The 23,937-nt window shown below is 49.0% G+C and overlaps 1 protein-coding gene across 1 annotated transcript; it reads left to right on the forward strand.

The window, feature by feature from the left end:
- Nucleotides 1-23,565, forward strand: LOC104531742 (myeloperoxidase). The gene is made up of 16 exons (XM_010176733.2): nucleotides 1-100; nucleotides 2,333-2,444; nucleotides 3,111-3,256; nucleotides 3,589-3,657; nucleotides 4,488-4,562; nucleotides 6,392-6,485; nucleotides 7,963-8,138; nucleotides 9,644-9,767; nucleotides 11,175-11,304; nucleotides 12,399-12,605; nucleotides 13,598-13,913; nucleotides 16,319-16,479; nucleotides 18,622-18,868; nucleotides 19,267-19,437; nucleotides 21,454-21,691; nucleotides 23,361-23,565. The coding sequence occupies exons 1-16, from the start codon at nucleotides 1-3 to the stop codon at nucleotides 23,563-23,565; spliced, it is 2,571 nt and encodes an 856-aa protein (XP_010175035.2).
- The last annotated feature ends 372 nt before the right edge of the window (nucleotides 23,566-23,937 follow it).

Below are 23,937 nucleotides of genomic sequence, written 5' to 3' on the forward strand. Positions count from 1 at the left end.
ATGAAAGTCATCAGTGACCCAGTAATTTATCTTCAGCTTGCCCTGCCGTGGAGGAAGTTGGTTGCCATTCTAACTGAATTTACCAGCTGGAGTTTCCCAAGTGAGTTGTTTAAGGTCTTTTGAAAGAAACTGTCGTTGCTTTTATCAGTTCATCAAGGGATGAGCTGAAGAACAAAACTCTTGAGGAAGAAAAGCAGCGGCTGTAACATTTTGAGGTCTGCAGAGGTGCTTGCTGGAGGTCGTGTCTGCAGCTGGTGCTTGCAGGATGGCTCACTGGCTCCTGGTGCTGAGCCCTTGTGACCAGAAGGTCCATGCTGTCTCTCTGCTCCCCAGGCATGTGCTGGGCTGCCTCCCAGCAGATTTTGACCCTCAGATTTTGACTGACTCAACATTTAGTGAAGTCACCCTAATTCAGTTGGTTCCCCAACACCAAGCAGGCTTTACAGCAAAGCTGAGAGAAATCTCCTTGAGAAAGGTTTATGACCTTCAGGCTTTGGTAGCTAAACGCAAAAGACTACAAGAAACAAAAAAAAAAGCAAAGTAAAATGCAAATATAATCTAGATGTCCTGCTTTGCACCCTCTGCTTTTAGTTGCTGTGCTTTATCCCAGGTGAATAGAATCACAGAATCCCAGACTGGTTTGGGTTGGAAGGGACCTTAAAGCTCATCCAGTTCCAACCCCCCTGCCAGCAGCAGGGACACCTTCCACTAGACCAGGTTGCTCAAAGCCTCATCCAGCCTGGCCTTCAGCACTTCCAGGGAGGAGCATCCACAACTTCCTTGGGCAATGGCACATCTCTGCTTTGAGGTGCTGTTGCTTGCATCGACATACTCTTTATTTCCTTACTCTAAAGGAGCAGCACGTGGGCTCTCCTTTGCTGCTGAAGGTGGTGAGCATCAGGGCTTGGCACTTGAGTTGATGCTCAGCAGAAAGCTCACCCAGGTGCATGACCTTTTCCATACACCATGATCTGGGAGCAGGGTCACGGTCTCTGGGGAAAGTCACCATTCAAGAGACAAAGCTTCTCGCAAAACCTCCCACTTTCATGGTTTCTGAAAGAGTCTGGAGAGCAATTAAGTAAGTTCCTAATTGTGAAATGCAATTATCAGCACAGATAGGCACTAACTGCCTCACTAGCCTTTGAAAAATCCTTATCCTCTTCTAACCAGTGAGCTGTGGAGGAAGAACACAGATAATGGCTTTGAAACCCACCAGCTCTGCCCCTTTGCACAAGAGCTGCACTGCGCTCGCCCTTGTGCAAGCGGCTGGTGGTGGTGGCAGCTCAGGCAGGTATTCTGCTTCTGCCTCAAACGTGCTGAGCTCATGGGATCATGGGAAGCTGTGGGGTGGGGGCACCTCCTGAGTCTCTGTCCCCCCTCTGCCCACAGCAGGGCTGCCTCCAAGGCCAGGGGAGGTTGCTCAGGATCTTGTTCAAGTGAGCGCTGTCTCCAAGGATGGAAATCCCACCCCATTTCTGGGCCCTGTCCCAGTGCTGCACCACTCTCATCAGTGTTTGTCCTTTGTCTAATGGGAGTTTTCTTTGCAGCCCCATGTGCCCGCTGCCTCTCGTCCTCTCACTGGGCACTTTGGCGAAAGCTCCATCTCTGTAGCCCTCTGCGGTGGTTTCACTCCTTTGGCTGCAGCCAAACACAGTTGCTCTCTCACTCTCCAACCCCAGGGACTAAGGGAGAGAATTGGAAGGACAAGGGCAAGGAGACTCACAGGTTGAGATAAAAACAATTTACTAATTGAAATAAAATTATAATGACAACAGCAGTAATAACAGAATGTACAAATGAGTGGTGCCCAGTGCAATTGCTCACCACCCGCCAACTGATGCCCAGCCTGTCCCAGCCAGCGATCCCGGAGCACAGACAGTCCTGAAACTGAAACCCAGGAAGAGCCGAGAGAATCCCCCCAATTTCCAGTCAACCCTGGTTAATACACTGACCATGACGTGACATGATCTGGAATATCTCATTGGCACATCCAAATGCCAATTTGGGGTTTTGCTAATTACTACACTTCTCCCTCCCAGTCCTAATGCAGCTGTGAACCAGCCAAAAACGACGGCCTTGGGCTCCAGCAGCAACTGATCACATTAGGACTTTATCAACATTCTTCTCATAACAAATCCCACACTGAACCTAAACCACAGCTATTCCAGCTACTGAGGAGAAGAAAATTATCCCAGCAAAACCAGGACACCCTCCCATGAGACAGTTGAAGTCAATAGTGAGGCTCCTCTGAGCCCTCTTTCCTCAGGCTGACTAAACCCAGTGTCCTCGTATGTCCTGGGCTCTAGCTGGATTCCCTCCAGTTCTGGACTAGGGCTCTGCAAACAGGACCTGTGCTCCAGCTGCAGCCTCACCTGCGACTCAGGCCGAGAGTTTCCATTTGCTCTGCGGATTTTCATTGAAGAACAAAGACTGTGTGTGAAAAGGTAACGGCTCCACCTAAAAGTAGCCCAGTTTCGGGAAGCAGAACACCTGCAGAGTCACTGCTAGAGGCACTGTGCCACCACTGCGGTTCCTGGAGTGCCCCATGCAGGGAAGAGTTCAGCTGGTAGACGTTCATTTCACCTACCCTGGGGAACTCCAGCAGAGACTCGGGTGCTCTCAGGCTGTGCTGCTAAAAAAGCTGAACCAAGGAGTTTCTGTCGCAGAAGGAAAAACACAATTGCAGTGTGCAGGTAGTTAGGAGTGAGCTGAGGAGCAGCGCTGTGAGTACAATCACAGATTCATAGTGGTTGGAAAAGACCTTTAAGATCATCAAGTCCAACCGTGAACCTAACACTACCAATTCCACCTCTAAACCATGTTCCTGAGCAGTTCCTTCTCCATACACCAGCTTGTTTGAGCCCACATTCACCTGCTCCAGCAGTATCCCACTGCCCTGCCACATCGGCACGGTGGTGACATGGCAAGGGTTGTCCATCAGCTAGATTTGTGCTCAAAGAGGGACGGGGGCTTTGGCCAGGGGAAGAGGTGGTGCTTTGCCAGCTCCCAGTACCACAGCAGTTTGGGCAAGGGTGAGACCCTACCTGGGCTGCCCTGTGCTCGAGATCAGCAGCTGGACATTGGTGAAGCCTGTTCAAACCATCATCCAGGCGCCTCTTCCTGCTGTCCCTGTCTGTGCACGGAAGTCCACAAGGAGCAGCATTTGTGCACCCTTCCAGACCACAACAGGGACACCGGGCAGGGTGGGTTAGGGAGGTGAGATGGGGACTGCTGAGCAGAACAGACACCCTTTGGAGCTGGTGCCTCCATAGGTGGATATGAAGACATCTTTTTTGACCTTTAAGACCAGCACAGGATGAAGAGCACCATGGGGGAAGGAACCCTGTCCCTGTAAGACATCCTGAGAAGGAGTCAAAGCTCAAACCACAGCAAAGTGCTGCCTTACATCTTCCTCCCAGAAAAACTGGGGCAGCTCTGCTAGAGCATCAGGCTGTGTATCCAGGTGGGTGCAGAGGATCCACTCTGCTGGGAGCTGGGGTAGGAGGTGGGTGCTGCTGCTTTGGCCTCATGTACCCGTGGGGGAGTTTCCAAGCCCCGTGGGTCAGCCCCGTTGGGCGCCCGCTGCAGATAACACCCCGCTGCAGATAAAAGCGCGGGCACGGAGGGGGCCGTGGTGGGGACGGCAGAAGATCGCAGGTGAGAGCCTGGCCCATTGCATGCTTGCTTCTGCTTTTGTGGAGCACTTGTACCATGGGTGTGGGGCTGGGGCTGCGTTTGGAGGTCTGAGGTCTGCGCTTCCCACTGCTTGTGTGGTGGCTTCCCCCACCTTGCTCCAGGGCTGGCAGAGCCACTCTCCGCCTGGCACCAAGCGCGGCTGGAGCACAGCGAGGATGTGGCTGGACCACGTTGCTGCTGTCGCCGAGGTCTCCTCCGCAGCGAATGGGTCTAGCTCAGCATTTTAGGGTGGACTCTACCTTTGCCAGCAGCTCCATGGTGGGTGCTGAGCAATGTGCACAGCCAAGCTCTGGGCTCATAGAGCTGATGGCTTTGGAGCAGCTGTGCAAGGTGAGTGGGTCAGCTTTGGGCAAAAACATCTCAATTATCAACATGCAGAGGACCTTCCATGCTGCCCTGGCTGATCCCTCTTCCTCTCCAGCTCTTCTAACCCCAAGCACCAACTCTCCCTGCACACTCAGTGTTGCTGCCCGGGCTCCCCAGTGAGTTGCCTGCCTGCAGGGCTGGCAGCGTGTTCTGCCCCCAGCTCCCTTGTGTGTTGTCCCACAGCCCCAAGCAGTGTGTTCCCACCAGTCCCTGAGGTCCCTGGGCCAAGAGGCAGCTCCTTTTCCATGTGCCACTGCGAGGACCTCCTAGGCAGCACACTCACTCCTGGAGCGTGTTGCACTGGGAAGGGGACACCTCATGAGCTCCCTTAACATGTGTCATCAGCAGCATGGGCACTGACCTTTCCAATGCTTGGTGAGATCCACAGGTTCTTGGGTTTCTTCACTTCTCTCATTTCTTTGCAGGGATGAAGGCAGAAGTCTTCCTGGGGTTGCTGGTGATCCTCAGTCTGTTCCAGGCATCTGCATCTTCTTCCTATGGTATTGTCCTTTTCTCAGGTTTTGCACATCAGGGGCTTTTCTGAGTAGGAAAGATAAAGTTAAGTCTAGAAAAGCCTGAATTCTTCTATTGTAAGCAGCAAAGTCGTGAAGAGGTGTCAGGAGGAGCATGGTTGGTTTATATCTACTGTGGCAGCAATCCTGGCACATTTTTATCAGTTAATGTCCTGTCTGATATCTTAAAATTATAGAATCACAGAATCCCAGACTGGTTTGGGTTGGAAGGGACCTTCAAGCTCATCCAGTCCCAACCCCCCTGCCATCAGCAGGGACATCTTCCACTAGACCAGGTTGCTCAAAGCCTCATCCAACCTGGCCTTCAACACTTCCAGGGAGGAGCAGCCACAGCTCCTCTGGGCTGAGCAGCGGGGGTGCAGTGCTGGCAGCAGGCACGTCCCTTACTGCCTTGGTGCTATTTTTGATGGAGGCTGAAAACTGAACCCTCTTCTCAAAGAGGCTGGTTCCTGCTCTCAAGGTGAGGAATGAATGATTGTCTCTTCCTGAAGTGAACTTGCTTCAGCTGCTGCAGGTTTTGGTGAATTGGAGCTACCAGGGGCTGTGGAGTTGGGGATGGGGCAGTCGCTCGGCTCTGTTCCAGCCTTGAATCACTGCTCCAAAACAAGAGACCTCTGCCTGTTAATTTAAAGTGTAAAATCCTTACGGAAAGCACATGCCTGACCTTTCCTGTTTCTCAAATCATGGTCCAGGCAATAGTTTTTCTCATCAAGATTGTCAAAGAGGTGGACTCTGGGTTGATCAAGGATATTTTAAGGAATCTGGGGAGAATTTGGAGATGATTATCTCCTTTGAGCTGATTTCTGAAATTTCTTCTTCCCTAGAAGCTGTAGGAAAACGTTCTCACTCAGAGAAGCCCAGCAGGGGCTGTCCCCTCCTGGTCTGTGACCCGCTGCCAGCAGATAACGGGGACACAATTAATTTTTGGGAGCTCCCCTGAGCAGGATGGGGAGCAGTGAGGGTGGCGGGAGGCTGCAGGATGGACTGGGGAAGGCAGTAGGAAAATCAGGCTGTGCATCCTTCTGCCTTGAGGTGTAGAGGGATATACATGAGCTTTGGCCAGTTGGTGCCACGGGGAAGGACCCAAACTCGGCAACGTGGTGTATTGGCAACGTGACTGTAACCAGCTCTACTGTGAGGGTGTTGGAGCCCTGGGACAGGCTGCCCAGAGAGGGTGTGGAGTCTCCTTCTCTGGAGATGTTCAAACCCACCTGGACACTTTCCTGTGTGACCTGGTGTAGGGCACCTGCTTTGGCAGGGGGGTTGGACTGGATGATCTCCTGAGGTCCCTTCCAACCTCTATGATTCTGTGATTCTGTAACTTAGGATAAAAAGTGGGGGAGTGAAGAGGTGAGCTCTTAATTTTGGGCTCTCAGTCCTTGTCATGGCAGCCAGCGGTATCTGTGCAGGCTCTCTGAAGGCAACTGTGGCTGAAGGCACAGAAATAAGATGAATCTCATTAATTGGGGTTGCAAAATATCTTGAAGAAATAGCAACTGCTCTCCTGTGAAATGGCAGGAGGGATGATGCCTACATTTCTCACAGTGGCTATTCAAAGCCTCCACTGATGGAGATACCCTTTTCATGCCCAGGAGTGACTCTCTCAGACTCCCCTGAGGAATGTATCTACATCCAGATCTCTCTCTGTAGAGGTTGAGCAGCAGCAATGACTTCCAGCACTGCTGTGCCAATATCCCTGGGTGCTGGAGGCATGGACAGAGCCCCACCACAGCACCGGGAGGCTCCTGGGTGGGAGACAATGCTCTCACCTCTGCTCTTTCCTTTCTCTTACCGAGATCTGTCGGAGGAGCTGTCGGACGTGTCCCTCCTGAGCAGTGTGGACAAGGCCAAGCAGCTGGTGGATGCAGCCTACAAGCGCACACGTGAGCGGTGAGTCAGGGCTGGGCTGTGCTGTGCTGCAGCATCACCAGCTTTTCCTACTCACTCTGGCAGAGCAGACAAGGGTGCGAGATCCTCCAGGAGCACAGTGGGCTGTAATCCAGTATTTTACCTGCCTTCACCCTGTTTTTACACCAGGTCTCCAGTTTGTTGGGTTACCAAGAGCTGTGACTCTGTCCTCCTCCATGCATGCTGTTCCTCCGAGCTCAGTATTTCTTGGCTCTATTTCGTCCCTCAGGGATAGTCCAAGGGGAATGGAACCAACATAGGCTCCTGCTGATTTCTAGTGGTTCCCTCCTATGGAGGGAGCAAACCACTGTAGGCTGCAGTGAGGAGGTTTTGGGGGATCTGACAGGAGAGCCCAGCTTTTGCCACCGTGGTTTGGGAGTGTACAGCATCCTACCAGCCCATACACATCCTCCTTCAGTAGCCATCCTCTGAAACCCCTCGCTACCTTAGAGACCCCTCTATCGGAGAGGAGGCTCCAGCAGCATTAAGATAAGGTGACTTGGAGATGTTTGGGACCTCTGGATGGAGTCTGGTACCTGCAGACATTGATGAGCTCTTTAACAGTTGAATGAGGTTTGGTTGCCTCAAGAATGTAACGACCTAAGATTTGTCTTCTGGCAGGTGGAACTGGGCCATGTAAGAGATTCCCTTCCTGAAACTCACTCTGCTCCTCTGCCAAGGGTGGCAGGAGCAGCCATGGGGATGTCTCTGCCTTTGTTTGTGTCCTGGTTTTGCTGGGATAGAGTTCATTTTCTTCTCAGCAGCCTGAAGAGCTGTGGTTTAGGTTCAGTGTGGGATTTGTTATGAGAAGAATGTTGATAAAGTCCTAATGTGATCAGTTGCTGCTGGAGCCCAAGGCCGTCGTGTTTGGCTGGTTCACAGCTGCATTAGGACTGGGAGGGAGAAGTGTAGTAATTAGCAAAACCCCAAACTGGCATTTGGATGTGCCAATGAGATATTCCAGATCATGTCACGTCATGGTCAGTGTATTAACCAGGGTTGACTGGAAATTGGGGGGATTCTCTCAGGGATCACTCGGGCTCTCACTCTTCCAGGGTTTCAGTTTCAGGACTGTCTCTGCTCCGGGATCGCTGGCTGGGACAGGCTGGGCATCAGTCGGCGGGTGGTGAGCAACTGCACTGGGCACCACTCAATTGTACATTCTGTTATTCCTGTTGTTATCATTACTATTTTATTTCAATTAGTAAATTGCTTTTATGTCAACCTGTGAGTCTCCTTGCCCTTTTCCTTCCGATTCTCTCCCTTAGTCCCTGGGGATTAAAGAGTGAGAGAGTGACTGTTTGGCTGAGGTCGAAGGAGTGAAACCACCACAGTTTGCAGCTCAGACTAGAGACATGCCAGGAGAGATGGGGTGGCCGGCGCTCAGGTGTGTGACCTATGGGACACTTGGCTTTGCCCCATTTCAGTCCTGTAGATTGTGTTTTATTGTCCCTTGCAGCATGAAGAAGTACCTGCAGAACAATGCCTTGGCCCCAGTAGAGTTTCTGGCATATTTCAAACAGCCGGTGGCGGGGACTCGGGCTGCCGTTCGGGCTGCAGATTACATGGAAACCACCCTGACCCTCCTCAAGGAGAAGCTGCGATGGGCTGTGAAGGGGGACTTCAATGTCACAGGTAGGGATCTCACTTTGCTGGGAGGAAGACAGGAGGAAATTACAGGGCTTGGTCACTGGGGCTTTGTGGGGCTTGGGAGGAGGGAATGAAAGGGGGTTAGGATGGGCCATGACTCAAATCCCTCCCATGCGACTGCCGCGAGGCAAAGCTGAGTTATTTTTCTGTGCTCTCTTTCCATCTTAAAAAAATACTTGGGGGTTTATCAGTTAAAGTGCTTTGTGCACTTCCCTGGTTCTTTCTGCAACATAGTGGTTAATGTACCAATGGGTCAAAGCTTGTCAGACTTTGCTAGATCATATTTTGCTTGAGTAGGGAATGAGCAAACACGGAAGATGTGGCTCACAATAGCTCAGCTCCCAGGTAAGTCGTTTTTCTGCCAACGTTCAGCTGACAACAAAGTCACTGGCAGGTTGTTCTGTGTCGGGAACAGGATGCTGTGAGAAAGGCACAAATAGAGACTGAGAGCAGAGCAATGTGAAAGGACATTTCAGTGTGTGTGTCTGGAAGGAGCCCTGACCTCCATAAGGTGGCAGTCCTGGCCTCCGAGCAAGACCAGTCTGCTGAAAGAAACAGTTCAGGGACGCAGAGGGAGGGCTCCTGCCATATAAAGAAGAACTCACAGGGATCCCCAGCACTGCAGCAAAGCACTGACAGGCCAAGACACATCATGGGGTGCTCCAGCATCACTCCAGCACAGGGTGAGCAGGAAGAGGGAGGCAGGGCTGACTGGCTCAGCTCCAGCCTCTCCATCCAGCAGCGATGCTCCAGCACTGCTCCAGAGACAGGCCAGACCACCCTGCTGCCACCTCCCACCCACCTGCCCAGGAGGCAGCAGTGGCTTCTTGAACCACATTGTGACCCAAACTGTTGGTGGGACCAGTGACTAGGGAACCTTCAAGGAACTCGGGACGTGGTGTGCTGGCAGCAATAGCCAAGAAGGCTTTGCTGGTTGAACTGGGCAGCCTATCTCCCATGCATGGGGAAGTCTGCACGGTGGAAATGCAAAACCAGCGTCCCCTTGTGCTGCCCAGTCGCTTGATGGTTTCTTCTCCAGACAGCTTTGAACAGTGGTGATACCCGCTGGTGGCTGCTTCATAGGGGGAAAAACCCTTGTAACATATCATGAGGTTGAATGTAGCTGTTAGCAATTTATGGGGGAGATAAAAACAGGGGGCAGAGGAAGGGAAAAGGATTGCTAATGCTAGAAAATCATTCCACTGCTGCACAGGCCTAACATGTAATTATAAATAAGATTTGGCCACAACTTTGTTGGGTTTAGTGCTTTCCAAACCAGAAAAAGCAAGTTGCTGCTTAGAAATACCCTCAGCACATCTTTGAGCAGGAAGACCTTAACAGACAGCCTGTTGTGCTCTTCTGGATGATCTGTGATAAGAAACCATTTCAAGGGCACAAGAAGGAAAACATTTCCCTGAGCTTGGGAGGCACCACAAGCCCCACGGGGACGGTGTGTTCCTGCATGTTTACTCTCTGTTGTTACCTGGCAGACTTGCTGACACCAGCTCAGCTGGGGATGATTTTCAAGGCAAGCGGATGTGACCAGCAAGATAAGCAGATAAATTGTGACCTTTCTCGCTGCTATCGAACGATCACTGGCATGTGCAACAACAGGTGAGGGAGCTGCGTCAACAGGAGGATGGATGGATGGATGGATGGATGGATGGATGGATGGATGGAGCCTCCATCAGTAGAACTAGACCCATGTCCCCAAGGATGATCCGTATAGGATGCGTTCTTTAGGGCTTTACATCTCACAAGGTTGTTTCCTAGATGTGTGGAGCTTTTAAATATGGTTGTGCTTCAAGGGTTCTTGGTGCTGTACATGAATTAGCTCTTTGGCCAAAATGTGAATCACTCTGTGTTGGGGACTCACTCTCCAGCCAAGGTCTCTGTCATCAGGCTGCGTTTCTTCTTTCTCCTGGGCTTTGCCTGGCTCTGCCCTGTTGCAGGGTCTCAAAGAGCTTCCCAACCCTAACCCATATTGGGGCATGATCTGTCCACCTCTGCAGTGTGTGTAGGAGGAAATCTGGACACACGGGCTGGGAGAGAGCACCTTCTGCATGTCCCATGGTTGGACAAATGGAGGGGCATGACTGTAATGTGAGACACAAGGGAAGCTGTGATAAACAGTGGAGTGTTTAAAAAAGGGACAGTATAGGAGCATTCCCCATCCCTCCCCCAAGAACCTGGTAGGCAGAGCATCTCCTGGGAGCACCTCAGGCAGAGGAGGGAGTTCAGACAGCTCTGCCTGCCTTCGGGTATCTGTATAAGAAGTAGGGAGACCACTACCTGCCTGCTTCCATTTTCAGACAGCAATGTCTTCATTCAGAAGGGGAATCTGGGCTCTGGGGTAAGGACAGGTCTATCACACCTGAACCAGACCCTGAAGTGCTGGAGAAGGTGGGTTCAGCTGTGTCCTGTGCTCTGTGTCCCTCCATTGCTTGGCCCAAGGCAGGGTTACACCCAGAATGTGTGATGGACAACCAAAGAATACGAACGCGCACTCCAAAATTAAATATATTATGAGTCTAATTAAGGCTTTAAACCACGATCTAATCAAACTATAATAACCACTTAGTCCAGTTACGGGATAGGAACACTCTCAATCCAGATCACCCCATTTCTATTAAAGATCACTGGGAACACCATTAAACGAACAGGCATAAGCCTCTGCCCCTTTCCTCTGATCTTAGGCTTTCACCTTTGTTTTCAACCTATGGTCTGAGGTCAAGAGCCCTTCTTCAGGCTGGGTGACACAAGGAGTCACCAGCAACCTGAGTTCTTGCCTTGGGAGAAGCTGAGGCTTGGTGTGTATTATTATTGTTGCTGTTATTATTATTATTAAACCTGAGGTTCATGGATAGCACCAAACCTGGGCTACAGCAGCTCCCTGCCCGTTTTCCATCGCTGTGTGGTCCCATCCCAAGGTTCCTATATCTCTCCACATCCATGAGCTCTTGGTCCTGCCATGATCCTAATGACACTAATAGTTTGCTGTTCTTCCATTCACTCTGACAGGAGAAACCCATCTCTAGGAGCTTCAAACAGAGCCCTGGCCAGATGGTTACCAGCAGAATATGAGGATGGAGTGTCACTCCCCCGTGGGTGGACAGAAGGAAAGAGTTTCAATGGATTCCCCTTTCCACTGGTAATGTTTGTAACAGCTAAAAATGCAGCATCGAGGCTTAGGGATTGCCAGTCCTTGGAGAGATCACAGGCATCAAAGTGCGTGTCCACCAGCTGGTGTGGTGGTGATCAAGACGAGGAAGTTCAATTTGCCAACTTCAGGTTGATCATATGAGAATCTCCAGGGTGATCTAACAGAAACGCTTTCTAACTCCCATGCTTTCAGGAAAAGCAAAGGAAAATTAATCTGATTACTGCAGAAACACAGGATAAAGAAATAATTATGCAATATGTTCTTTCCAATTCAGTGCATTGAAGCCAAATTAATTTACTCACCTTTTTTGATTTGGTTTGTGGAAGCTGGTTGTCTTCTGGAAAGTAATGTGCCAGAGGATAAAATGAAGAAGTGAATGCCTAGAATGAAAAAAAATCCAGCTTGAAATTCCCTGTGGGGGTTCTTGGGTGGGGTGATTTGTGGGGGCACATGTGGCTCTCGTGGCACCTGGACAGGAGCAGGGACACTGCGATGTGGTTTCTGGTCAGTTGGGCTTGGTGCATCAACAGCACTAGTGAGGAGCTCTGCAGTTTTCTGGGTTGTGTGCCTCATGCCTGTGCTTTCATTGTACCTCCTGACTCTGCTCCACAGCAGTGTCAGGCCTTGAGCAGAGTTTTCACCACTTTTTCTGTAGTAATATGTAAAGAAAGAGCTGGTGGGGAAATTATGATGGATGGAGAAGGGATGAGAAGGGAAGAAGGCTTTAGGAGAATGTCCTGCTAGAAGGAGTTTACTGAGATGACTTTCAGAAATTCCACACTTTTATTTCAAAGCAGTCTTTTAAATTCTTTTGCTCTCGTTTAGCTGCTTCCATATGTCCATCAGGGGATACCCTTGGCTTAGAGGCTTGGAAAGCTGGCTAGAGCCAAGAGAACGCAACGCTCAGCAAAGGGGGCACTCGGAAATGCCGTCCGACCCAGACAGAGATTTGTTGTTTTGGTTTTTTTTTCTATGAAGTACTAGGAATGCCTTGTGGAGTTTTGCTGATGACCCTACAAACTGATGCACCCATGTGTACAAGTCATTTCCTAATTCCCATGTTCTACCTTCATCCCCCGTAGGTTCGAAAAGTGTCAAATGAGATTGTCCGCTTCTCCCCGGAGCAGCTGACGCTGGACCAGGAGAGATCACTCATGTTCATGCAGTGGGGCCAGTTTATTGACCACGATCTGGATTTCAGTCCGGACATCCCATCTAGAGTCTCCTTCAGTGGTGAGGTGGACTGTGACCACAGCTGTGCCAAGGAGCCCCCTTGCTTTCCCATCCAGGTACCGCCAGCCTTCTTGCAGAGAAGAGAGGGAGGTTATCTACCTTCCAACCAGGAGGAGTTGGTGGCTGTCCTGGTCCTTGACCATGGAGGGACATCCTCCCAGAGCAAGCCAAGGGTCTCAGACCGTTCCCTGTCAGGTGGCAGTGCTGGGTCCCAGGGGCTGTCCCCAGATGTCAGGCACAGGCACAGCCTGTCTTCCCCCAGTTCCAGCCATTTGCCCATCATCTCCCTCAGTGCTGTGGCTTTGCTTTGGAGATGTGGTGCAAAGGCAACATGGGTGGTGCCTGGATTATAGTGAATGTGTCAGAGACAGGAGCTGATGGGTGTCAAAAGCCCAACAAATCCAGGACCTTTTGGTGGTTAAATGTGCATGGGGCAAGGAAGTGGTGAGCATCTCTCAGAGGTGACTAAGGCCTTAGTGTGATAGTCACATTGCAGTCTCTGCTCCAGTAAATACTTAACGATGTACATGTCCACCCTGAGGCCCTGTTCTCCTGCCTTTGAAGATGTACTGCAGCTCTGGCTCTCCCATCTACCCATACTTCCTTTCAAGGAAAACTGTGAAGGGGTGGAACATCACTGAGTATTTGCCCAACATGCAATTGAGAATGCAGGCAGGGTCACAAGTTCTGGATGAGAACTGTCCACAATGTAGATACGGACATTAAACTCCAACATGAGAGAGGAACAACTGAGCTTTAAAGATTCAATCCAATATGTATATATTCAGGGGAAAAAGCTTGGGTATCCATAGGAATTTATGGAAATTTAGGCATCTCCAGGCTGTCAGGCATATTTGGAACTTGGACTCCTAAAATATCACCTCAGCTGTCAATCTGACTCCTCATATCTGTGATTTATGACTGATCTCCATGCTTTTGAAAATGCCTTTGAATTGGCTCCTGCCTGGCTTTTCTTCTGTCTGTAGTACCACAGTGCAGTTTCTGCACCCCTGAACTGGTGGTCAGTTATTCTTTTATCTTTCTACAGATCCCACCCGATGACCCACGAATTAAAAACACGAGCGATTGCCTCCCTTTCTTCCGCTCAGCTCCTGCATGTACCAGGAGACCAGCAGTTCGAGAGCAGATCAATGCGCTCACCTCCTTTCTTGATGGCAGCGTGGTGTATGGCAGTGAAGTGCCTTTGGCCAACAGACTGAGGAATCTGACCAACCAGCTGGGCTTGCTGGCTGTTAACCAGAATTTCACGGATGGGGGGAGGGCATACATGCCCTTTGGCAGGATGCGGAAGGAACCCTGCCTAGCAGCCAGCGGGGAAGCTAAAATCCCTTGCTTTCTTGCAGGTAGGTTGGGTGCTGGCACCCCTAACCCTGAAATCCAGAGCAAACAATTCCACCAGCTCCAGTTCATTTCTTTAACTGTTTGTTTTTCTCATTTAAGTAGAAAATGGAGCATAGCAAAATATCATGAAAGACTGAGACAGGCTGTGCTAGGTAGGAGGAAGGTCTTCACTGTCTCCAACTCTTCTTGGTGTCTATATGCCTGCAGTGAAGCTGTCCCATCTGTGGTCAGGGGCTCTGGTATAGGGTCTAGAGAGCACATAGGGCTGCTGGAGGTCACCTGGGAACCAGTGCCATGATGGAGCAGAGCAAACACAGCAATAACAGACTGGCCTGAAGGCAGTGGCTTGTCCATAGCTGTCGTTTGGTGGCTGTCTCTCTTCCATCAGGATGGGTACAAGTGTTTTGGTGCTGGGCTGGGTCACCTCCATGAAACATTTGCCTGTGCTGCTGCACATCAGTGTGTCTGCTGCACTGCGAGAGGAGCTTAGATCCCAGCTGGTCTGAGAATGAAGCTGACCACAGATCGAGGTGACTTTTTGAGATGTGTCCCCACCACTGAGAAGGCTGAGGGTGCACTGGCAGTACACCAGCCAGGACATCAGCACAAGCCCTCAGCCCATCAAGACAGCTTCCTGTTCCATTTATCCTTTGTCATCCTTTTTGGTGTCCTCTTGACCACTTCTTCAACTCAAAATAACTCCTTTGTCCTGGACACAGCCTCCCAGAGCCATGCTTCCCCTCCAGCCAAACACTGCACAGCCGCCACAACCTTCCCATCTGCTGCCATTTGCTGTCTTCTCCTCTCCCCAGCACACAGAGACAAAGTGACTGACCTCCTGGAGATCTGAGCATTGCTGGTGAGGACCAGGATGTTGCCACAAGCTTGCAGGATCCCAGAAAGGGATGTTTCTGATACACCTTGAAAATTGTTATCTCAATCTTTGGTCCTTTTCTCTTGGGGAGCAGGACCTCCTGGCTAACTCCTGCTGGCTCTGGCCAAACTGGGCTGCTCATGGCACTGCTGGAGAAAGCTTGAGGGCACAACAGATCTCGTCAGCTGTGGAGCTCATTTCTATTCCCTTAGCCCCCTACATATCTGGCCCAAGCTCCTCTGGACAACATCCCCATGGTCCTTGGATGCCATCAGGACCTGGTGGTGGGACCAGTGAGAGAGCTCTGCTTGGTGTCATCCTCCATTGCCCTCCTTTTAAGCTCTTGGTGTTTTATGTTTCCTTCAGCGTCTCACACCTCTCCTTCTGCCCCATCTGTTGTTCCATGTCTTCAGCTGCTTCCCCAGATCTGCACAAGTCTCTCTTTGGTGAGAACCACACAGGACCTGTGGCCAAGGGCAGGGGCTGCTGGACCAGTAGCTGGGTACACAGACACCAGTGGATGTCTAGTGAACAGTTCACACTGGCTCAGAAGCTCCTTTGAAAATTCAGTGGCATTTGTGGCTTTTCCGGTCCCTGAGAACTGGAGAAATTTTACATGTGCAGTTGCCTAACGGGGCTCAGCGATTTCCTACTGGAGCTGTGTTGGGAGCCCTGGGTGGATGCATTCTGCTCAAGGAAACCTCACAGGGCTTCTTTTGTTTCTTCTTCCGCAGTCTCTGACAGGCAGCCTTTGACAGGAAATGAAAAGGGCTCTGTGCTGAGTGCAAGAGCAAATCCCTCTGTTTGCTCTGGGACTAGGGGACTAAATACAACATATTTACTTTTCTCTGAGTGCCTCTTTATACTCTCATCACCTGCTCTTGCTCTTGGGTTTCCTGCCCTAGATGTTTGAAGAAGGGTTTAATGTTTCATTGTGGTGCTGTTTCTAATTTATTTATTTTAAATTGTGTGACATTTTGCTTTAACTTTTACTCACCAGAGAGCTTGATTGTGACTCCCATCTTGCTCTGGTCATAGTTTCAGCTGGTTTGAAGGATAACTTCTGACTTTCAGAGCTCCCTTGGTTATCCTGACTTTCCTCTGCCCATTTGCATTTCTCTCTTGAACTGTGAGACTGTGTCTCTGATATGTGAGCTTGGAGAACACCTACTTTTATTTAGCTTCTAAAGTTAATGCTCCTAGCCCTTATTTGAAAAAAAGAACCCCAAAACTTCACCATCTCTCTGTGATGTTGAGCACAACCATGGTGGCATCTTGGCTTTTGCTGCCTCAACAGAAATTTGGCTTTTCACTGGTGCTCTCCAACCCTCAGGACCAGGGTGTTGGAGTCCCAGACCCTGTTTTCCTTCTCCTCCCCTGTGTTTCTTACCCAATTTCTTCACGATGCAGATATTGAGATGCATAAAATTTTCTCTGTGCACGTTTCCCACTGTGACTTTTGCCTCCATCCAGTGGGAAGCAGCAAAGCGCAGGCAGGTCACTGGCAGTACAACTCGTTTGTGTTACTCCCAGGTGACACTCGAGCGAGCGAGATGCTGGAGCTGGCGTGCATGCACACACTCTTTGTGCGGGAGCACAACCGCCTGGCAGGAGAGTTGAAGAGAATAAATCCCAAGTGGAATGGAGAGAAGCTCTACCAGGAGGCACGAAAGATCCTGGGTGCCATGATCCAGGTACCAGCCACCACGTCGTATGTCTTGGCTATGCTGCCTTGTCTTGCAGTCACACAGAATTAACACGATGGGCTTTGTTAATGGGGGGTGTCCAAAGGGTGCAGTATTTTGGGGTGCAAATGACCAAATTATTTCCACCAGTCCCTTTGTCCAAAGCAAAATCACATGGAGATACCTCATAGAATCACAGAATGTTGTGAGTTGGAAGGGACCCACAAGGATCATCCAGTCCAACTCCTGTCCCTGCACAGGACAATCCCAACATTCACACCACGTCCCTGAGGGCCTTGGCCAAATGCTGCTGGAATCTTGTCAGGCTTGGTGCCTTGAGCACCTCCCTGGGGAGCCTGTTCCAGTGCTCCACCACCCTCTGCCTCAAGAACCTTCTCCTCATGGCCGACCTCACCCCCTGCCACATCTTCCTGCCATTTCCTCTGCTCCTGGCATTCGTTGGTGGCCAGAGAGAAGAGATCAGCGCCTGCCCCTCCTTGTTACCTGAAATGACAAGCACAGAGGGGAATCTTTGATGTCCCTCTACTGTTAAATCTCTGGATTGCTTGATGAGTTTTTAACTGCTTTTTTTTTTTTTTTTTTTTTTTTTTGAGAAACACAGGGACAGAAAAGTCAGAGGAAAAATGTTTCTAATCAGTGTTTGGTACAGGATAAAAATGGTACTGGAGATTTAGATTAAAATTCCTCTAGGTTGTGAGTCTCCTCCTCTCAAGAAGGCCCATGTGCTGAGGGGTGCAACCAGCCATGGCACTCCTCTGTCCTTACTTTCCTCTGTCCTTACTGCTTTGGGGCAAAGGCTCCCTCAGGACTGTGCTACACTACAGACTTTGCCCTGAATGAGAACCCAAGGTCAAAGAAATATTGCTGTGCTTGGAAGAACCTTTCAAGGTCTCTTGTCCAGCCTCTGGTTTGGAGCAGGACCAGCTTCAAAGCCAGATGAGGTTTCACAGCCAACAGAAAAGGCTGGCTCATATGAGAAACAAAGACATGGGGTTTCCAAAGGCAGTGCTTAGTCATACCTAATTGGAAACCTGTCTTCTGAGCTGGTTCAACAAACAAAAAAAAACCCCAGGAATATCAAAAGGTTTAAGTTTTTAAAACTGTAAAATTAAATATAATGGTATTGTTGAATAAATATATTGGGTAAGACATTGCAGAGAAACTCAAACAATGGCACTAAAAGCATTGTCTCCATCGTCATGTTTAGATCAATGGTTTAATCTTGCAATTTTCAGAGAGGTTTTCACCTTCTGACAAAGAATTTGATTTTTTAAATTATAATGTGCAGCCTCCTCAATATTCCAAAGAGACATGAGACCAGGATTGGAAACCTCTGTTATGGGAGGACTAACACAGCTGCCCGTGGGTGGTTATATCATCTGTGCCAACACTGATGACTTTTTCTCTGTCATCTGAAGCATGTAGGGTGGGAGGGAGGAGGAAATGCATTTCTACCTGGCTGATGGGAATGGCCTCTACGGGACAAGGAGGGAATATTTGGCAGGCTCTGACCTGCCAGGCTGCTGGGGCAGGGAGGAGCATGTCTGGGGACACCTGAGTGCCAAATCCTCATCACCAACAGGCAGAGGATCCTGGTGCACAGGCAGAGGATCAGTGTGGGTCAGGCATGAGCAGTGTCTGTGCTTCCTGATGTTGCTGAAGCAGTTATGTCCACTTTGCAGATCATGCAAATCTCATCACTGCTAGAGGGTGCAGAGGTCCCACCATGCATGGCTGGAGAAATGAGGAGCCCAGGCAATGGCCTGCAGAGCCTGTTCCTGTGCCTGGAGCTGCACTGCCTGTGGAATGGCACAGTGGCCAGGTGCAGAAGAGGCTTTGAACCAAGGCCACAGAGCTGAAGAAACAAAAATCTCACTCAACAGTGTCAGAAGGGATCCTCACCAGAGGGACAGAACAGCTGGGTGAAAGTCTGATGAGGTTCAACAATCATAGGACCTGGGGAGTCTCTCTGCTCTACATCTGCACTAGCAAAATCTCCTATATAAATCCCATCAAAGAAGTTCAGTGTGACAGCTCCTGTAGTTTGAGATATGAGCAATAGCTTTCCTTCCAAAGAAACTGTTAGAAAGAAAACAGTTAATGATTCACACTTTCCTTGTTTCTTTCTAGATTATAACCTACAGGGACTACCTGCCTCTTCTGTTGGGAACCAGTTTCCAGACGTTGATTCCTCCCTACCGTGGCTACAACCAATCTGTGGATCCTCGAATATCCAATGTCTTCACCCTGGCTTTTCGTTTTGCTCATGCTTCAGTTCCCCCAACTGTTGACCGCTTAGACCAAAATTACAGGCCTGTAGGTCCCGGAATTCAACTCAGAAGCACCTTCTTTGCTGTCTGGAGGATCATAAAAGAAGGTAAAGCCTTTCTTGCACCTCTGCAGTGTAAATGTATTTCATTCAGCCTTTCCTGCCCACTCTGGATGAGCTCCTGCTTCAGCCAAACTTTAAAGCAGTTTGCATTAAATGTATTAAATGACCTTTACTAGCAGACAGATTTTTTCCCAACGTAGCTGTTCTCCGCAGTCAAGTGTGGTGCATCTTACTGTGAAGCGTGCAGTCTGATTCCTTAATTGCTGTAGTCTCCAAGAACATTATTCAAGGTATTATCTTTTTAATGCTTTAAGTGCAGGAAAATTAATTCTCTTGTAGTAGAAGCTTATAATTAAATATAAGTTGTGTTCAGCTCTCCTGAGCCTCTTCCAGACACACTTGCCACCCCGCGCTGCTCACAAATCCCTTTGTAACCGTTGCAGGTGGCATTGACCCCTTTCTCCGGAGCCTGATGGCTCATCAGGCCAAGCTGATGACACAGCAGCAAATGGTTGTGGATGAGCTCCGGGATCGGCTGTTTGAGCAGATTGAAAGGATTGGGTTTGATTTAGCTGCACTTAACATGCAGCGTAGCAGAGATCATGGACTCCCAGGTGAGTTGGTTGTGGGAACAGAACTTACAAAGAAAAAGAAATATATAAATCAGCCATTTTTGTGATTGAACATTGAGAAACTCCTCCAGCCCATGCTTGGCTGAAAATACTCTTTTCCAGACCTTTTCATAATTTCTGTACCACCACAGGTAAGTGGATAGGAGGTTGAGTAATGAAGTCAGAGCCTGGCTGGAGCTGGAGGAGACATGTAGAGACACACAACACGGGGCATTGCACAAACCAGAGTCAAGTGTTCAGTGACCGATTCATTTCTGTTGTGGTTTAAATAGAAAAATTGGGAAAGTAGCTCAGCAACAAGTTTGCAGAAGTGGAATTAGGGCCAGAAGTCCCCTGGAGCTTCTCTCTAACCATCTGTAGAGGTCCAGCCCTGCCACACATGACTGGAAGAGCAGATCACAATATACGAGGAAAGTCTTGTCCTAATTTCTCTATGAAGACTGTGTTCCAGAAAAAAAACCAACAAAAAACCAAAACATGTCAGGACCACTCTCTAGGTTCTGCAAGATGCAAAACCAGCATAATGGCATTGCAAGCTGGTCCTGAGAAACAGATTGTTGGTAGGACTTTACAAGTGGTTCGTGGGTGTGTCATTGCCTAACAGTGTTATTAGGCTGATGTAAGGGCCTGGAGTTGCTGTGTCAGTAATGTCCTGGGAGATGCAGTAGGACTCACTTTGAAACTGTGATGAAAAGTGTGCTGGATTCATGGCTTTTAAGCCCAGACAGAGGCTTTGCAATATGCCCAGGTGCCCGGCCAGGTCGCAGGATTGCTCTGCCTTTGCTGCAACAGAAGGTTGTGATTTTTCTGATTTTTTTTCTGAATTTATACCTTTGACTGCTGGTCTGCTGCAGTGGAACTGACATGTAATTCTAGTGTGAATCAGTGTTCAGCTCCTAGCCTTTGGGTCTCAGCCCACTACTGTGTTCCTTGACATTAGACAACCTATGCAGGTGATGATGGTATAACAAGATCAAAAAAGCTTCCTAATTCTTTTTCTGATAAAGCAAGTTCTCAGTCTCCTTCAATTGATAGTGGTGTCACCCAGGCATCATATGCTGAATCGTTTTCTCTGAATTCTCCCCAGTTTTTAGACATATTCTCACAGTGGAGATGTATGCTGCAGCATCATCTCATCTCTGCACACAACATTTCGCTGAGTTGGCAGGTAGGAGGATGCACAGACTTCCTTCTACTCATGCAGTCATTTAATAAGACACTGAGTTGCAGATTGTCCTTTGCTGGGTACATACCCTGTCCACCAAGATGGAGAATTATGCACAAGTTGTGGTCCAGTGGATTTTCAGCTGTTTGCAGTACAGAAAAATTAGTCCAGCTGGAAAAGTCCAGTGGCCCTCTCCCACCCATAGTAACATGGATTGGGTAGAGCTGTCTTTGCAGCCTGGGATGTCTTGTCTGTGTGGCTAGACAGGAACACAAATGAGACCAGCTTTGGGGAAGTACTTGGCCACTATCCTGTTGTACAGAAAGAGGTAACATCAACATCTCTCCTACATTCACTTTCAGTGAAAGCACCATCAATGAGATCGGCTCTCTCTGAAGGTCTCTAACACTATATGCTCCCTCAGCTCACGTAGGGTTCCTGCAGCTTCAGCAGGGCATGGGTCTCCCTTAGTTCACATCACCAGGAGGTTGTTTCAGACACACCATGGCACTGGAGCCTGTGCACAGGCACCTGCATTGCTGCTGAGTGGAACAGCAAAACAGTGCTGGAAGCTGGTGGAGCAATTCCCACTAGCAGAGATCCATTGCAAAAATATGGCCCATCCACAAAGAGCATTGAAATCCCAGCCAGGGTGACCTGACTCTGGAGGAGTGGAAACTCGATGGAATTAACAGAAATACAGAAAAATGTAGAAAAATATTTTAAACATATTGGGACTCTACCTGTGCCCCAGCTTTGGGAAAGAGGGGAAAAAAAATCTTTCCAGGAGGGGGAAACACGTTACTAGTCTGTCTGCTCCCAATTACTTGCAGGTTATAACTCCTGGAGACGATTCTGTGGGCTCTCACAACCTTCCGATTTGGAGACACTTGCTCAAGTGTTGAGGAATCGCAGTCTGGCAGAGAAGTTCATACAGCTGTACGGGACACCAAAGAACATTGACATTTGGATTGGGGCACTTGCAGAGCCCTTTGTGAATGGAGGCAGAGTTGGGCCTCTCATGGCTTGTCTCATTGGCACCCAGTTCAGGAACATTCGTGATGGGGACAGGTAAGAGAGGAGCTGGGTATACGAACCTCAAAGGACAGAGGAAGACTGGAGTTTATGTGGATTTATTTCTGCAGATTTGGAAACTGTTCCAGTTGGTTTTGTTGGGTTGGGGGTTTTGGGGTTTTTTTGTTTTTTTTTTCTTTTTCATTACTTTTCCAAATGTTCTTTTCCATTTCTGGTGATGTTCTTATTCCTTGTATAGATCTATCATGGTTGAGATACTAGGCTAGGATCCCTTCCCAGCCAAGTGTTTTCACCCTCAGCCCGTTCACTACTTGTGCAGACTGGATTGCCCTTCTCCATGCTGATGGTTCTCACCCAGTGTGAAAGTCTGAGCTCTTTTCCTGCCTCCAGATAAATGATTTCAAGGAGGCCCATGTTACTGTGTGTTCAAACAGCACCTCACTCCAACAGAAAAGAAACATGTAAATCCTTAACAAGAAAAACAGGTACAGTTCTAAAGGTGGGGAAACCAGGATCTAGATGGATTGACTTCACCAATTAGGGAAAAAAGTCAGTCAGGTTTAACCAGCCTAAAGAGCTTGTACTTGCAGTAGACGCTTGGCTTCAGTTGATGTGGTGGCTCATGCTTTGGGTAGTTTAGAAAATTGGCCTGCAGACTGAGGGATGTTGCTGAAGGACTAACACACTTTCAGGCTTTGCAGGGAGTGAAAGAGATTAATTATTGTCTCTTGGTTAAGTCCCATGTCAGCCTTAGCTGCTTCCATAGCACTGGAGGCATCCCTGTCCCATCTCTGTGGGACTGCTCCTTCTGGCCTGCTGTGCCCTGCACAAGTCACACATCTGTCCACGTTCCCATCCCCTGAGTTTGGAATACACAGCTTTGCACCATCACAGTGTCTTATGCACTTCTCAGGCGTCTTAGAGATTATTTTTCACCATTTCTCCTTTCCACCCCAGCTCTGAGCTGGACCCCTGTGATCTGACATGTAGCAGTGTTTGGGCTTCACTTGCACCAGGAGGTGGGTGGGTTGGGGTTTGCTTGCCAGCCAAAATCATTTGAGCAGTGTTGGGCTTTCAACATACTTGAAGTCCTCCTCCTCCTCCTTGAATTTGCTCAGGGGCATCAGGTGCACGAGTTACGTGCTCCCTTTTAATCTACATTTCTGAAGCGAGGTCCCTGTACTGGCTAGCAATACTGCCTGAAAATGGATCATGACCAACGTTTCTGGGAAACTTTCCTGCCTAGAAAGACCTACTATGAGCTCAAAGCCCAGTAGCTTAAAGGCAAACAGTCTACTGCACATTTAGAAATGCTATTCTTATGGCAGGGTACAAGAACTCTTTTTTTTTTAAAGAGAATAATTATAGGGCTGGTTCCATCATGGCAATCATGTGGATGTGACCACAGTCTGCGTTCAGTATGTGCTGACTTTTCTATTTGAAAGAGGGTGCTTGGGCCTCATTTGAGGAAACACAGGGCAAGGCTTTAATTCAATTGCAACTTTATTATATGTCCATGCCAGAAAAGCAATTTAAATTATCCAGCTGGTGAGTCAGAGCTCTTGATTTAAATAACAGAAATTTAAATTTGTTCTTGGCAAAAGAAATGTGTTATTGCTGTTAATGGGAAATAATGTTGCAAGAGTCTTGAATGTGAAGAAGCCAGAAGGGAAAAATCTGTTGTGTCTTCTTCTCTCTCCTGCAGGTTTTGGTGGAGGAACAGAGGGGTTTTCACTCCTCAGCAGAGCTCTTCACTGGCCGAAATCTCCTTGTCACGAATAATATGTGACAACACTGGCATCTCTCAAGTACCAAGACGTATATTCCAGGCCAACAGATACCCTCGTGACTTTGTTAACTGCAGCCAGATCCCAAAGCTGGACCTCAGAGCCTGGAGATCACGGGACTGAGAAAGTTATGGAGCAAGGTATAAGCTTCGAATAGCAGACAGTTCCTGCCTGCAAACATGTGAGATAACCAGACCCCCAAGGCTCTGAAACAGCTGCCTAAAAAAGGTCTGGGCATCTGTGCCAGGTACTTATCTGCACAGGCTTAGATACTCCATTTCACCAGGTCCGTGGGAGTAGCTCCTCTGGTATGCAGGTTTTCCAACATCAGCATTTGCCAAACTAGGCTAAATGCATTGCTCTGGGATTTTTCTGCTTACAGACTTTTCAGTTTAGCTCTTTGCTGTTGATGCCCCTGATTTTCTGCACAGGAAGTGATGTCCAGATCGGGGAAGCTGGTCTTTCTGTCTAGGTGGTTGGTCTGTCTTTTGTAGA

This window comes from Antrostomus carolinensis, unplaced genomic scaffold (genome assembly GCF_000700745.2).
Source record: "Antrostomus carolinensis isolate BGI_N321 unplaced genomic scaffold, ASM70074v2 scaffold1061, whole genome shotgun sequence".
In the NCBI taxonomy this organism is placed as follows: domain Eukaryota; kingdom Metazoa; phylum Chordata; class Aves; order Caprimulgiformes; family Caprimulgidae; genus Antrostomus; species Antrostomus carolinensis.